Consider the following 16,835-nt stretch of genomic DNA (forward strand, 5'->3'; position numbering starts at 1 on the left):
TGTTTTAAATTGTTTTAAATTGTTTTAAAAAATTAAAAAAATTAAAAAAAAGTTTAAAAAATTTTACAAATTAAAAAAATTTAAAAACATATTTTAAAAATTAAAAAAATTTGAAAATAATTTTTTACCTTGAAAAAAAAATGTTACCTTGAAATTTTTTTTGTACCTTGAAAATCATTTTTTACCTTGAAAAAATTTTTTTACCTTGAAAAAAAAATGTTACCTTGAAAAAAAAATGTTACCTTGAAAATTTTTTTGTACCTTGAAAATCATTTTTTACCTTGAAAAAAATTGTTTACCTTGAAAATTTTTTTGTACCTTGAATATCATTTTTTACCTTGAAAAAAAATTTTACCTTGAAAAAAAAATTTTACCTTGAAAATTGTTTTTGTACCTTGAAAATCATTTTTTACCTTGAAAAAAAAATTTTACCTTGAAAAATTTTTTTTACCTTGAAAATCATTTTTTACCTTGAAAATCATGTTTTAACTTAATACATTTTTTTTTAATTTTTTAATTTTTTAAAAGGTTTTTTAATTTTTTTTTTAATTTTTGTAAAATTTTTAATTTTTTTAAATTTGTTTTAATTTTTTTAAATTTGTTTTAATTTTTTTAAATTTGTTTTAATTTGTTTTAATATTTTTTTAAATTTTAATTTTTATTTATTTTTTTTAATTTATTTATTTATTTATTTTTATTTTTTTTAAAGTTTTTTTAAAAAAAATTAATTTTTAAATTTTTTTTAAATTTTTTATTTTTTTTCACTTTTTTTTCACTTTTTTAAAACTTTTTTTTAAACTTTTTTTAACTTTTTAATTTTTTTTTTACCCTAACCCTAACCCTAACCCTTATCTTAACTCTAACCCTAACCCTAACCCTAACCCTAATCTTAACCCTAACCCTAACCCTAACCCTAAAAAAAATGTTAATTGTTAAAATTGTTTAAAAAAATTAAGTAATTAAGTAATGTGTGATACAGGAAGTAATGTGTGGTACAGGAAGTAATGTGTGGTACAGGAAGTCAAGTGTGATACAGGAAGTCAGGTGTGATACAGGAAGTCAGGTGTGATACAGGAAGTGAATGTGGTACAGGAAGTCAGGTGTGATACAGGAAGTCAGGTGTGGTACAGGAAGTGAATGTGGTACAGGAAGATGTTATTGGATGTTGCTCACTGCTCCCCTCACCTCCCAGGGGGTGATCAAGGGTGATGGGTCAAATGCAGAGAATCATTTGGCCACACCTGGTGTGTGTGTGTGTGTGTGTGTGTGTGTGTGTGTGTGTGTGTGTGTGTGTGTGTGTGTGTGTGTGTGACAATCATTGCTACTTGAACTTGAACTTACATGACCTGTGTATCTCTGCAGCACTACTTCCTGGTTGTCACATGACCTGTGTATCTCTGCAGCACTACTTCCTGGTTGTGTTCGGCCATGACGCTCAGAAACCTCTTGAGCTGCGCACTGAGGAGGAGTCCGACTGTGCCGAGTGGGTGGAGTGCATCCAGCAGGCCAGGTGACACACACCCACACACACAGGACTTCACATGTCAAACACCGTCAGCTGGAGGCAGCACGATGGCACAGTGGTTAGCGCTTGTCGGGTTCGATTCCGGGGCTTTTTGTATGGCGTTTGCATGTTTGCATGTTCTCTCCGGCTCCCTTTCACCTCGGACTAGGCTGATTGGCAACACTAAAGTGGCCCGAGAAGGTGTCTAACATGATGAGGTGACTAAGAGTGAAGTTGTACAAAACAAACAATAACAACATCAGCGTGTGAGAGGATGAATTGAGCCATGTCAAGGTCAAAGCAGTCTTAAAGTTTGCTTTTTGCAACCTCGTTGCTATGGATTGTGGGTTATTGAAACTGAAAGTTAAGTTGACGTCGCCTTCTTCACTCTCTCTCCAGGCTGGTACTTTATGACAACATTAATAATATTAATAATAATAATAATAATAATATGTGCGTGAGAGCAGAGATAACAAAGGTTGTGTCTCTTCTAGCCCAACCAAAGTTAATGATTTCGAAGGCCTTCGTATTCTGCCAAAAGGAGGGAAAATATTCCTCCAACACGAGCTTTAATAATCTATACAATGATTCATCCATCCATCCATTTTCTACCGCTTGTCCCTTTGGTGTTATTTTAATATCTTATGATTATTAACAATAATAACATACCTACAGTACCTATAGGTGTAAAGGCACATACAAAGTGATGTAACAACTGATGATGCGTAAATAAATACCCAAAAAATAATAATAGTAATAATAATAATAATAGTAATAATAATAATAATAGTAGCAATAATAATAATAGTAATAGTTATAGTAATAATAATAATAGTAATAATAATAATAATAATATTAATAGTAGCAATAATAATAATAGTAATAGTTATAATAATAATAATAGTAATAATAATAATAGTAATAATAATAATAATAATAGTAATAATAATAACAATAGTAACAACGTAGACATCACATGATTGTTAGAAACCCTCATTCTTGCATATGTTGAAAATCATATATCTCTTTTTAAACTGGTCTATAATTATACATTCTATTAATTAAACTGTTAATTGTATCCCTTGAATAAATTAATAATAATAATAATAGATTTTATTTGTAAAAAAAAAAAAAACACTTAACATTGAGCAAACAACCTCAAAGTGCTACAGTGTATTAAAAATAATAATAATAATAAAAAGATAATAAAAATAAATAAAAATAAAAACTAGAACAGCCTAATAGCTAGAACTAGTCTGCATATATATCTATTAAAAGGCTTTTTTTTTTTTTTTTTTTTTTTTAAAGAAGGGTTTTTAAGCCTTTTTTAAAAGCATCCGCAGTCTGTGGTGCCCTCAGGTGGTCAGGGAGAGCGTTCGGAGCAGAAAACAGAAATACGCAGGGTTTTCCAATCAAAAAAACATGAATAAATAATGTAGTAATAATAAACTTGTTTTCTAAACAAAAAATTAGTAGTGAAATGAATATGCATAACCAATATGGTGACCACAACATGTTTAATATCAAACTTCTCTTCCTCTCGTCTTGTTTTATGCTGACACACATTCTTCTACATCACACAGCAATGTTGCTGATGGTGTGTGTGTGTGTGTGTGTGTGTGCGTGTGTGTGTGTGTGTGTTCTGCTCGCAGCAGTTGACATTTAGGTCACACTGGTGCTTTTTAGCTCCTCTGCTTACATCACACACTGAAGCTGGCCTTCTGTCGCTGCCGCTCCTATTTTTATCTCCTCATTCTGCTGCCTTTTGTTTGCTCGTCTTCATTTGTATGGCATTTATTAGAAAACATGTCTTTAATAATTGTTCACTAACAGACTTGTGAACACAAGTTTGAATAGGACACTATAATGTTGTAGCTCCAAAGTGACCAATAACACCTTTGTTTGACCAAAGTACTTTTCCATTTTGACATTTTCTTTGTTTTCCACATGGAAATAAATAGTCTGTAGACAATGTTTTATGTGAGCATTTACATAGGAAGTCATGTAGAAATAGTCTGTTCTAGGGTCAAACTGTGGTCGTCACAAAAGTTATATTGTACAATGTTTCATGTGAGTATTTACATAGGAGGTAATGTACAAATAGTCAGTTCCGGGGTCAAGACGTGGTTTTCACAAAAACTTTATTGTACACACAATGATTTATGTGAGTATTTACATAGGAAGTAATGTAGAAATAGTCAGTTCTAGGGTCAAACTGTCATCACAAAAACTTTAGGTAACACTTAAGTTTGGGGAACATTTTCTACCATTAATTAGTTGCTTATTAACATGCAAATTAGTAACATATTGCCTCTTAATTAGTCATTATTAAGTACTTATTAATGCCATATTCTGCATGGCCTCATTATACAAGCAGTAAGCCATTAACTAAGAGTCTTCCCTCAATAACCTCAGAATGATTGCTTATTAGCAGTGTTGGGACTAACGCGTTACAAAGTAACGCGTTACTGTAACGCCGTTAGTTTCGGCGGTAACTAGTAATCTAACGCGTTATTTTTTTATATTCAGTAACTCAGTTACCGTTACTACATGATGCGTTTACGTTACTTTTTATGTAGTATAAAGTGTGTTTTATCGGAGCGCTGCTGTGTCATCGTTCTGATTCTTCTTGTATCACAAGCCGGAGAAGAGAGAGAGACATGCGCTCTGTGTGGGTGTGTCTGAGTGTGAGTGTGGGGAGCGAGGGGGGGGCGTGTCTGATCATGGCGGAGCCAGAAGTCGAGTTTGCTAACATGGAGATATTTTCACTACTTTTCTTTTGTCGAGCACAAAGAAAATAACATTTTAGTTAAATGTAAATTGCGCTTTGGATCAAAGATGCCATCTACTGCCCAAAACAGCAATTCAGATCTGCTGAAACAAGCTACATAAGCAACATGCTTCGACGAAGCTAGTAAAGAGAGACAGAGACTCTGATGCCATTTCACCTCCACCTCCACCACCATTCACCGCTGAAGGTACACACTCTGTCAATCAATGTTCCCTCTAATTGTTCATGTGTGAGCAAATGCAAAAAGTCCCTGAGCATTGAGTGGAGTCCATGTGAGCAACTTTAGACGTGCACACTGTGGCTACACCAGCAGCACACCTGTCCCAAACCTGACTAAATAACAACTTACATCTCCATCCATCCATCCATTTTCTACCGCTTGTCCCTTTCGGGGTCGCTGGAGCCTATCTCAGCTGCATTCGGGCGGAAGGCAGGGTACACCCTGGACAAGTCCCCACCTCATCACAGGGCCAACACAAATAGACAGACAACATTCTCTTATTATTAGAATCAAATGACAGCAGTCATTTCCATTTCTAATAGAAGTGTTTAGGCCCACTTACAATGACAATAACAACAAATATTGTTTTTCATGAACTGTGTACTTGTATTGTTTGTCTGGGTGGAGGTCCTGCTTTGGAAATAGTTTGTACCCCTTTCAGACATTGCATTTAGTTCCCATTAAAACATTCACATGTTGCACAATGAGATGTAAGCAGGGGATCATGTGTACATTCCTGCAACTTCCTGTTTGTAAAAAATATATTTTTATTAGTATTTATTTAATATACTAACAGCATTTAATGATTAATATTTATAAATTAAGATTCCTAATAAATGACACTAGAATAAGCACACATTTGATTGGTAAATCATAGTGTAACGACCTGGAATGACACTTTATGTGTGGTGTTGGAGTTGTCCGACTTTTTGTGTGGCTGTAAACGCATCACTGGCTAAGTGCCATATGTGCAAGTGTTGGCGCACGTGAGAGAGCGAGCGGCTGCTGTTGATATAACAAAGTTGCTTTTGGTCTGGTTTGTACTGCAGAAAATGACCAGTTTTGCTAGATATCATTTTTTTTTACTAATGTTTTGGTGATGTGTTTATGGCCGACAGTAAAGAGTTTTGCTCAGTAAAGTGATGGATGGAATTCATGTCCTCAAAGCGTCTCGACAGACGTTACAATATTTGAACAATGATGACGAAAACGGTTTTCTCTGTCGTGTCCGTGTCGTGTCGAAAATTGTTATGCGCTTATTTTTTTATTTGATTTTGTGCATGGCATAGATTTGCCGTGCGCAGAGGACGCTTGAGCAGTGCGCAATTGCACAGGCGCGCTCCTGAGAGGGAACGTTGCTGTCAATTCTCTTATATACTCTTTCATTCTAGACTTCTAGAGTGTTTGATTATCACATCACTCTAAATGTATAGACTATAAAGTTCACAAACAAAGAGGGATGCTAGTGGGCCAGGCCAATCTTTCCTTATCTCTAAACTAAAACTGGGGAAATGTGTAGAGTGTTCTGGGTTTCAGACATGATTTTGTATAAGAATTACTTGAGGAAGAAAACGCCTGGTTAGACTTTGTGTATGTAGTGTGTGCCTTTCTTGCTTTACATCTATGCTGTTATTATGTTGTTTGTTACTTATGTATGTTATGTTGCAGCTATTTAAAATAGTTTTGTCAATTTGTTCTGGCCAGAAACAAATTGGCCCTTTGAAACATATCTTTGTCTTTGTGTGTTGTATGTAGAGCACATTGCTTAGCAGAGTTCAGTGATGCAAATGCATGTCAAGTTGATCAACAGATTGTATTATTCTCCAGTGCAATAACAGTACTGAAATGAAGGCTAAAAGGGCATTAAATGGAGCTTTAAAAAAAAAAGAAAAAAGAAGTAACTAAATAGTTACTTTTCACAGTAACGCATTACTTTTTGGTGTAAGTAACTGAGTTAGTAACTGAGTTACTTTTGAAATGAAGTAACTAGTAACTGTAACTAGTTACTGCTTTTCAGTAACTAACCCAACACTGCTTATTAGTAACCCTAACCCTAACCTGTTAGAACAATTGTATCTAAGTTACCACAAAACTTTGTGTTACATTGAGTTCCCGGCAAGAGGACAAAAGCTGTCTTTAATCCTACCAATCAAAAGGCTTGTAAAACTCCACTGTGTAGGATGGGAAGCAACATCAAGGTGTTCTGTTTCTTTCATGTATTGTAATCAACAGAAAGATATTGTCTGACCCAAGAACTACAACGTGGAGAGGAAGCAGTGCACCGCTTGTTTGAACTGTTTTACGACCTTTTCTGTGAACTGTTTTACGACCTTTTCTTTGAACTGTTGTAATCAAAGGCCATGGCTGTTTACGACCCACGTCCCTTAGAAACAGCTGTTGCCATGTAATCAGGGAAAGTCCAAATACAAGAGGCGGCGTACAATCTTTCGCCAGATTTCAAGAGTACAGCCCAGACGTCTCTCCTCAAATTGAGCCACATTTAATTCTGTCTCTGTTTAATTCTTTGCTTCTTGTCTTGTTTAATAGCTGTCATCAGTGTTTGAACCTGACATAACCCTGATATGTTCCCCTATTGTCCAAATAACTCTAAATGTTACTCATTTGCATGTTAATAAGCAACTAATTAATGGTGAATATGTTCCCCATACTAAAGTGTTACCAAACTTTATTGTACAGACAATGATTATGTGAATAATGATGTATAATAGACTGTATTTATATTATTCACATGTGAATAATGTTGTATAATAGACTGTATTTATGTTATTCACATGTGAATAATGCTGTATAATAGACTGTATTTATATTATTCACATGTGAATAATGATGTATAATGGACTGTATTTCTATAATTCACATGTGAATAATGCTGTATTTATATTATTCACATGTGAATAATGCTGTGTAATAGACTGTATTTATATTATTCACATGTGAATAATGCTGTATAATAGACTGTATTTATGTTATTCACGTGTGAATAATGCTGTATTTATATTATTCACATGTGAATAATGCTGTATAATAGACTGTATTTATATTATTCACATGAGAATAATGTTGTATAATAGACTGTATTTATATTATTCACATGTGAATAATGCTGTATAATAGACTGTATTTATATTATTCACCTGTGAATAATGCTGTATAATAGACTGTATTTATTTTATTCACATGTGAATAATGCTGTATAATAGACTGTATTTATGTTATTCACAATGTGAATAATCCAATCCAATCCACTTTATTTATATAGCACATCTAAACAACAAAAATGTTTCCAAAGTGCTGCACAACAATATTAAAAACAATATTCAAATCAATAATCAAATATTATCCTGATAATGCTGTATAATAGACTGTATTTATATTATTCACATGTGAATAATGCTGTATAATAGACTGTATTTATATTATTCACATGTGAATAATGCTGTATAATAGACTGTATTTATATTATTCACATGTGAATAATGCTGTATTTATATTATTCACATGAGAATAATGCTGTATAATAGACTGTATTTATATTATTCACATGTGAATAATGCTGTATAATAGACTGTATTTATATTATTCACATGTGAATAATGCTGTATTTATATTATTCCCATGTGAATAATGCTGTATAATAGACTGTATTTATATTATTCACATGTGAATAATGCGGTATAATAGACTGTATTTATATTATTCACATGTGAATAATGCTGTATAATAGACTGTATTTATATTATTCACATGTGAATACTAAATTGGCCCTAGTGTGTGGATGTGAGTGTGAATGTTGTCTGTCTATCTGTGTTGGCCCTGCGATGAGGTGGCGACTTGTCCAGGGTGTACCCCGCCTTCCGCCCGATTGTAGCTGAGATAGGCTCCAGCGCCCCCCGCGACCCCAAAGGGAATAAGCGGTAGAAAATGGATGGATGGATGGATTTACATAGGAAGTAATGTAGAAATAGTCAGTTCCAGGGTCAAACCGTGGCCGTCACCAAAGCTTTATTGTCCAGACAAGGTTGTGAGTATTTTACGTGTCGTCCTCACCAGCTACTCTGACATCATCATGGAGCGTGAGATCCTCATGCAGAAGTACATCCACCTGGTCCAGATCATGGACACCGAGAAGACGGCAGCCAATCAGCTGCGCACTCAGCTGGAGGACCAGGACACGGAGATCGAGAGGCTGAAGGCGGAGGTAGGCTGAAGCTAATGCTAATGCTAATGCTAAGACGGATTGTCACAGTAGAAGTGCTGTGCAGATCGTGCTGCTGAACAGGACCAAGGAGCGCCTGCAGCCCAACCACAACCACCAGGACGAGGAGGACCCGGACATCAAAAAGATCAAGAAGGTAAGTGTCAGGTGTCAGGTGTCAGGTGGCGTGTGGGCGGAGTCAGACGCGCCGCGTGTGCGCAGGTGCAGAGCTTCATGCGCGGCTGGCTGTGCCGCCGCAAGTGGAAGATCATCGTGCAGGACTACATCTGCTCGCCGCACGCCGAGAGCATGAGGAAGAGGAACCAGATCGTCTTCAACATGGCGGAGGCGGAGACGGAGTACGTGCACCAGCTCTCCATCCTGGTCAACTGCTTCCTGCGCCCGCTCCGCATGGCCGCCAGCTCCAAGAAGCCGCCCATAAGCCACGACGACGTCAGCAGCATCTTCCTCAACAGGTAGGCGTCGCCATGGTTACCCCAAGCACACCTGGAGCTCAGCCCCGCCTTGTGTGTTCCAGCGAGACCATCATGTTCCTGCACGAGATCTTCCACCAGGGACTGGACGCCCGCATGGCCAACTGGCCCACGCTGGTCCTAGGTGAGGACTCAGGTCCAGGGTCCCAAACCCCCCCCCCCCCGCCACCTTTCACTCTGCTCCTCCCCCTGCAGCCGACCTCTTCGACATCCTGCTGCCCATGTTGAACATCTACCAGGAGTTTGTGCGCAACCACCAGTACAGCCTGCAGGTCCTGGCCCACTGCAAGCAGAACCGAGACCTGGACAAGCTGCTCAAGCAGTACGAGTCCAACGCCGCCTGCGAGGGACGCATGCTGGAGACCTTCCTCACCTACCCCATGTTCCAGGTACAGGTCACATGACCACCAACACATGACCACCAATACATGACCACCAACACATGACCACCAACACATGACCACCAACACATGACCACCAATACATGACCACCAACACATGACCACCAATACATGACCACCAACACATGACCACCAATACATGACCACCAACACATGACCACCAACACATGATCACCAACACATGATCACCAACACATGACCACCAACACATGATCACCAACACATGACCACCAACACATGACCACCAATACATGACCACCAACACATGGCCACCAACACATGACCACCAACACATGACCACCAACACATGACCACCAACACATGACCACCAATACATGACCACCAACACATGACCACCAACACATGATCACCAACACATGACCACCAACACATGACCACCAACACATGACCACCAACACATGACCACCAATACATGACCACCAATACATGACCACCAACACATGACCACCAACACATGACCACCAACACATGACCACCAACACATGACCACCAACACATGACCACCACCAACACATGACCACCAATACATGACCACCAATACATGACCACCAATACATGACCACCAACACATGACCACCAACACATGACCACCAACACATGACCACCAACACATGACCACCAACACATGTCCACCAACACATGACCACCAATACATGACCACCAATACATGACCACCAATACATGACCACCAACACATGACCACCAACACATGACCACCAATACATGACCACCAACACATGACCACCAACACATGACCACCAACACATGACCACCAATACATGACTACCAATACATGACCACCAACACATGACCACCAACACATGACCACCAACACATGACCACCAACACATGACCACCAACACATGACCACCAACACATGACCACCAACACATGACCACCAATACATGACCACCAACACATGACCACCAATACATGACCACCAACACATGACCACCAACACATGACCACCAACACATGACCACCAACACATGACCACCAACACATGACCACCAACACATGACCACCAATACATGACCACCAACACATGACCACCAACACATGACCACCAACACATGACCACCAACACATGACCACCAACACATGACCACCAATACATGACCACCAACACATGACCACCAACACATGACCACCAACACATGACCACCAACACATGACCACCAACACATGACCACCAACACATGACCACCAACACATGACCACCAATACATGACCACCAACACATGACCACCAACACATGACCACCAATACATAACCACCAACACATGACCACCAACACATGACCACCAATACATGACCACCAACACATGACCACCAACACATGACCACCAACACATAACCACCAACACATGACCACCAACACATGACCACCAATACATGACCACCAACACATGACCACCAATACATGACCACCAACACATGACCACCAATACATGACCACCAACACATGACCACCAACACATGACCACCAATACATGACCACCAACACATGACCACCAACACATGACCACCAACACATGACCACCAATACATGACCACCAACACATGAACACCAACACATGAACACCAACACATGACCACCAACACATGAACACCAACACATGACCACCAACACATGACCACCAACACATGACCACCAACACATGAACACCAACACATGAACACCAACACATGACCACCAACACATGACCACCAACACATGACCACCAATACATAACCACCAACACATGACCACCAATACATGACCACCAACACATGACCACCAACACATGACCACCAACACATGACCACCAACACATGACCACCAATACATGACCACCAACACATGACCACCAACACATGACCACCAACACATGGCCACCAATACATGACCACCAATACATGACCACCAACACATGACCACCAACACATGACCACCAACACATGACCACCAACACATGACCACCAATACATGACCACCAACACATGACCACCAACACATGACCACCAACACATGACCACCAATACATGACCACCAATACATGACCACCAACACATGACCACCAACACATGACCACCAACACATGACCACCAACACATGGAGCTGTGGGAGCAGAGCCTCTCCACCTTTTTCACCTTTTCCACTACACAGCAGCTAAGCACACAATAGCACTTCAGATAGACACACAATATCGCCTAAAATAGACACACAATAGCACTTAAGATAGATACACAATTGCACTTAAGATAGACACACAATAGCACCTAAAATAGACACACAATAGCACTTAAGATAGACACACAATATCACCTAAAATAGACACACAATAGCACTTAAGATAGACACACAATAGCACTTAAAATAGAAACACAATAACACCTAAAATAGACACACAATATCACTTAAGATAGACACACAATAGCACTTAAAATAGACACACAATAGCATTTAAAAAAGGCACGCAATAGCACTTAAAATAGACACACAATAGCACCTAAAATAGACACACAATAGCACTTAAGATAGACACACAATATCACCTAAAATAGACACACAATATCACCTAAAATAGACACACAATATCACCTAAAATAGACACACAATAGCACTTAAGATAGACACATAATATCACCTAAAATAGACACACAATATCACCTAAAATAGACACACAATACCACCTAAAATAGACACACAATATCACTTAAAATAGACACACAATAGCACTTCAGATAGACACATAATATCACCTAAAATAGACACACAGTATCACCTAAAATAGACACACAATAGCACCTAAAATAGACACACAATATCACTTAAAATAGACACACAATATCACCTAAAATAGACACACAATACCACCTAAAATAGACACACAATATCACTTAAAATAGACACACAATATCACCTAAAATAGACACACAATAGCACTTAAGATAGACACACAATAGCACTTAAGATAGACACACAATATCACCTAAAATAGACACACAATAGCACTTAAGATAGACACACAATATCACCTAAAATAGACACACAATATCACCTAAAACAGACACACAATACCACCTAAAATAGACACACAATATCACTTAAAATAGACACACAATATCACCTAAAATAGACACACAATAGCACCTAAAATAGACACACAATAGCACCTAAGATAGACACACAAAAGCACTTAAAAAAGGCACACAATAGCACTTAAAATAGACAAACAATAGCACCTAAAATAGACACACAATAGCACTTAAGATAGACACACAATAGCACTTAAGATAGACACACAATATCACCTAAAATAGACACACAATAGCACTTAAGATAGACACACAATATCACCTAAAATAGACACACAATAGCACTTAAGATAGACACACAATAGCACTTAAAATAGAAACACAATATCACCTAAAATAGACACACAATAGAATTAAGATAGACACACAATAGCACCTAGAATAGACACACAATAGCACTTGAAATAGACACACAATAGCACTTAAGATAGACACACAATAGCACTTAAAATAGGCACACGGTAGCACTTAAAATAGACACACAATAGCACTTAAGATAGACACACAATAGCACCTAAAATAGACACACAATAGCACTTAAGATAGACACACAATAGCACTTAAAATAGAAACACAATATCACCTAAAATAGACACACAATAGAATTAAGATAGACACACAATAGCACCTAGAATAGACACACAATAGCACTTGAAATAGACACACAATAGCACTTAAGATAGACACACAATAGCACTTAAAATAGGCACACGGTAGCACTTAAAATAGACACACAATAGCACTTAAGATAGACACACAATAGCACCTAAAATAGACACACAATAGCACTTAAGATAGACACACAATAGCAGCTAAAATAGACACACAATAGCACTTAAGATAGACACACAATAGCACTTAAGATAGACACACAATAGCAGCTAAAATAGACACACAATAGCACTTAATATAGACACACAATATCACCTAAAATAGACACACAATAGCACTTAAGATAGACACACAATAGCAGCTAAAATAGACACACAATAGCACTTAAGATAGACACACAATAGCACTTAAAATAGACACACAATAGCACCTAAAATAGACACACAATAGCACTTAAAATAGACACACAATAGCACCTAAAATAGACACACAATAGCATTTATAATAGACACACAATAGCACTTAAAATAGACACACAATAGCACCTAAAATAGACACACAATAGCATTTATAATAGACACACAATAACACTTAAAATAGACACACAAGAGCATTTATAATAGACAAATAGCACTTAAAATAGACACACAATAGCACCTAGAATAGACACACAATAGCACTTACAATAAACACACAATAGCACTTAAAATAGACACACAATTGCACTTAAAATAGACACACAATAGCAATTAAAATAGACACACAATAGTAAGTGTTAACAATTGAACACTATGAGTCACAATATTTGTTGATATGAACAAGTTTAAAATCATGATATTATTGACACAATAAAGTCTCCGAGGCAGATAGGTAACAGAAAGCATCCAGTAACAAACGTGTCCGCATCATTCAACACTCACTTCCAAAGCATAAATCTGCCATAAGGTGAGTATTTTTAATAATTATTTCCCTCGGTCCGACCGACAAAACAATGCGCGCGCGTGCGACGATATCGGGTGCGACGTCAGTATGGAGGCTCCAGTATCGGCGGTGTGCGGGTCCCTAATGAAGTGACTGTTCCAGATCCCTCGCTACATCATCACGCTGCACGAGCTGCTGGCCCACACGCCTCACGAGCACGTGGAGCGCAAGAGTCTGGACTTTGCCAAATCCAAACTGGAGGAGCTGTCCAAGTAAGGCTGGGGGCAGGTTCGGGAGCGGGCGGGTTCGGGAGCGGGCGGGTTCGGGAGCGGGCGGGCTCGGGAGCGAAAGTGACGAGCGTGTTTGGTCGACCAGGATGATGCACGACGAGGTGAGCGACACGGAGAACATCCGTAAGAACCTGGCCATCGAGAGGATGATCGTGGAAGGCTGCGACATCCTGCTGGACACCAGCCAGACCTTCGTCAGACAAGGTGGACATCTTTTGCCAGGTGGTCAAACCACGCCCCCTGGCGGTTGCTTACGTGGTCTCCCGCCCGCAGGGTCTCTGGTCCAGCTTCCGTCCAGCAGCGAGCGAGGCGTGCTCAGCAAAGTCCGCCTGGGCTCGCTCTCCCTCAGGAAGGAAGGGGAGAGGCAGTGCTTCCTGTTCACCAAACACTTCCTGGTCTGCACCAGAACTTCTGGAGGGAAACTCCACCTCCTCAAGCAAGGAGGCGGAGCCTTGTCCCTCATGGAGTGTACGCTCATCGAGGAGCTGGACGCCGGCGATGAAGACTGTGAGCATCTTCTTCATTTTTAACCCTCTTGGTTTTTTTCCGACCGCTCAAGTTTGTTTGGCAGACAACGCGGCCGGTCAGGGCTTCAACCACCTGCAGTTCAAAATCGTGGTGGAGCCTCCTGATGGTCAGACCTTCTCCGTGGTCCTCCTGGCTCCTTCCCGCCAGGAGAAGGCGGCATGGACCAGCGACATCAGCCAGGTGAGGGATGATTAAATGCTAACAGTTAGCACGCTGGCCAGAGAGCATCGAGGAAAAACAAACAAAAAAAAAGCTAGCATGCTAACAGCACAGTACTACAGTACTATGCTAACATGCTAACAATAACATGCTTATGGTTAGCATTAGTGAAATACCAAACCATATGACACTGAGGTGTCTGCTTGCTGAATTAGCTAAAAAAAAAGTTAGCGTGCTAAAATTCTAACTGCATGAAGTACCAAAAATATTTTACTCTGTGGTGTGTACCTGACCAATGTGTTTAAAATGCTAGCATGCTACATTAACAAGCAACAAGTACCAAAATATAACGGAGTTGTATACGTACAGAATTTGCTCAAATAAAGTAATAAAGCTATGTTTGCATGCTAGCATGTATCAAGCAACAAAATATTTGACACTGACATGTTTACCTGAAAAAATAGCAAAAAAGCTAGCATGCTAACAGCACTGTACTATGCTAACATGCTTACATTAGCATGGTCACGGTTAGTATTAATGAAATACAAAAATATGCCACTGAGGTGCCTAACCGCTAAATTAGCTAAAAAAAAAAGTTTGCATGCTAAAGCTAGCATGCTACAATTTTAACTGTAACATGCATGAAGTACCAAAATATATTAATCTGTGGTGTGTACCTGACCAATGTGTTTAAAGTGCTAGTATGCTACATTAACAAGCATCAAGTACCAAAATATAACAGAGTGCAAAATGTGCTACAATAAAATGATAACGCTACGTTTGCATGCTAGCAAGAATCGAACAACAAAATATTTGACACTGACATGTTTACCTGAAAAAATAGCAAAAAAGCTAGCATGCTAACAGCACTGTACTATGCTAACATGCTTACATTAGCATGGTCACGGTTAGTAGTAATGAAATACAAAAATATGCCACTGAGGTGCCTACCCGCTAAATTAGCTAAAATTTTTTTTGCATGCTACAGCTAGCATGCTAAAATTTTAACTGTAACATGCATGAAGTACCAAAATATATTAATCTGACCAATGTGTTTAAAATGCTAGTATGCTACATTAACAAGCATCAAGTACCAAAATATAACGGAGTTGTATACGTGCAAAATGTGCTAAAATAAAATGATAACGCTATGTTTGCATGCTAGCAAGAATCGAACAACAAAATATTTGACACTGATGTGTTTACCTGAAAAAATAGTATAAAAGCTAGCATGCTAACAGCACTGTACTATGCTAACATGCTTACATTAGCATGGTCACGGTTAGTATTAATGAAATACAAAAATATGCCACTGAGGTGCCTACCCGCTAAATTAGCTAAAAATTTTTTTGCATGCTACAGCTAGCATGCTAAAATTTTAACTGTAACATGCATGAAGTACCAAAATATATTAATCTGACCAATGTGTTTAAAATGCTAGTATGCTACATTAACAAGCATCAAGTACCAAAATATAACGGAGTGCAAAATGTGCTAAAATAAAATGATAACGCTACGTTTGCATGCTAGCAAGAATCGAACAACAAAATATTTGACACTGATGTGTTTACCTGTAAAAACAGCAAAAAAGCCAGCATGCTAATATAGCATCCTAACAATTGTGCTGCATTTGGTTAACAAATATAGCCACAAATGGCCCCCGGGCCGCACTTTGGACACTCCTGCTGTCCTGTCTTCATGTCTGTTTTGGTTTTTAGTGCGTGGACAACATCCGCTGTAACGGCCTGATGACCAGCGTCTTCGAGGAGAACTCCAAGGTTTCCGTGCCTCACATGATAAAGTACGACGTCTCACC

At 38.8% G+C, this 16,835-nt stretch overlaps 1 protein-coding gene across 4 annotated transcripts in view; it reads left to right on the top strand.

Moving 5' to 3' along the window:
• rasgrf2a (Ras protein-specific guanine nucleotide-releasing factor 2a) overlaps positions 1 to 16,835 on the top strand; it is a 55,117-nt gene that overhangs the window by 10,447 nt on the left and 27,835 nt on the right. For all 4 annotated transcript variants that reach the window (XR_012049261.1, XM_061927352.2, XM_061927353.2 and 1 more), the window contains exons 2-12: positions 1,404 to 1,510; positions 8,368 to 8,515; positions 8,580 to 8,669; positions 8,735 to 8,988; positions 9,051 to 9,130; positions 9,202 to 9,395; positions 14,205 to 14,314; positions 14,418 to 14,536; positions 14,606 to 14,839; positions 14,904 to 15,040; positions 16,738 to 16,820. Coding sequence is in view for 3 of the 4 variants with exons in the window: in XM_061927352.2 (XP_061783336.1) it covers positions 1,404 to 1,510; positions 8,368 to 8,515; positions 8,580 to 8,669; positions 8,735 to 8,988; positions 9,051 to 9,130; positions 9,202 to 9,395; positions 14,205 to 14,314; positions 14,418 to 14,536; positions 14,606 to 14,839; positions 14,904 to 15,040; positions 16,738 to 16,820 (1,556 nt within the window). In the remaining variant the exon portion in view is untranslated. The remainder of the gene's footprint in view (positions 1 to 1,403; positions 1,511 to 8,367; positions 8,516 to 8,579; positions 8,670 to 8,734; positions 8,989 to 9,050; positions 9,131 to 9,201; positions 9,396 to 14,204; positions 14,315 to 14,417; positions 14,537 to 14,605; positions 14,840 to 14,903; positions 15,041 to 16,737; positions 16,821 to 16,835) is intronic.

This window comes from Nerophis lumbriciformis, linkage group LG32 (genome assembly GCF_033978685.3).
Source record: "Nerophis lumbriciformis linkage group LG32, RoL_Nlum_v2.1, whole genome shotgun sequence".
NCBI classification, from domain to species: Eukaryota; Metazoa; Chordata; class Actinopteri; order Syngnathiformes; family Syngnathidae; genus Nerophis; species Nerophis lumbriciformis.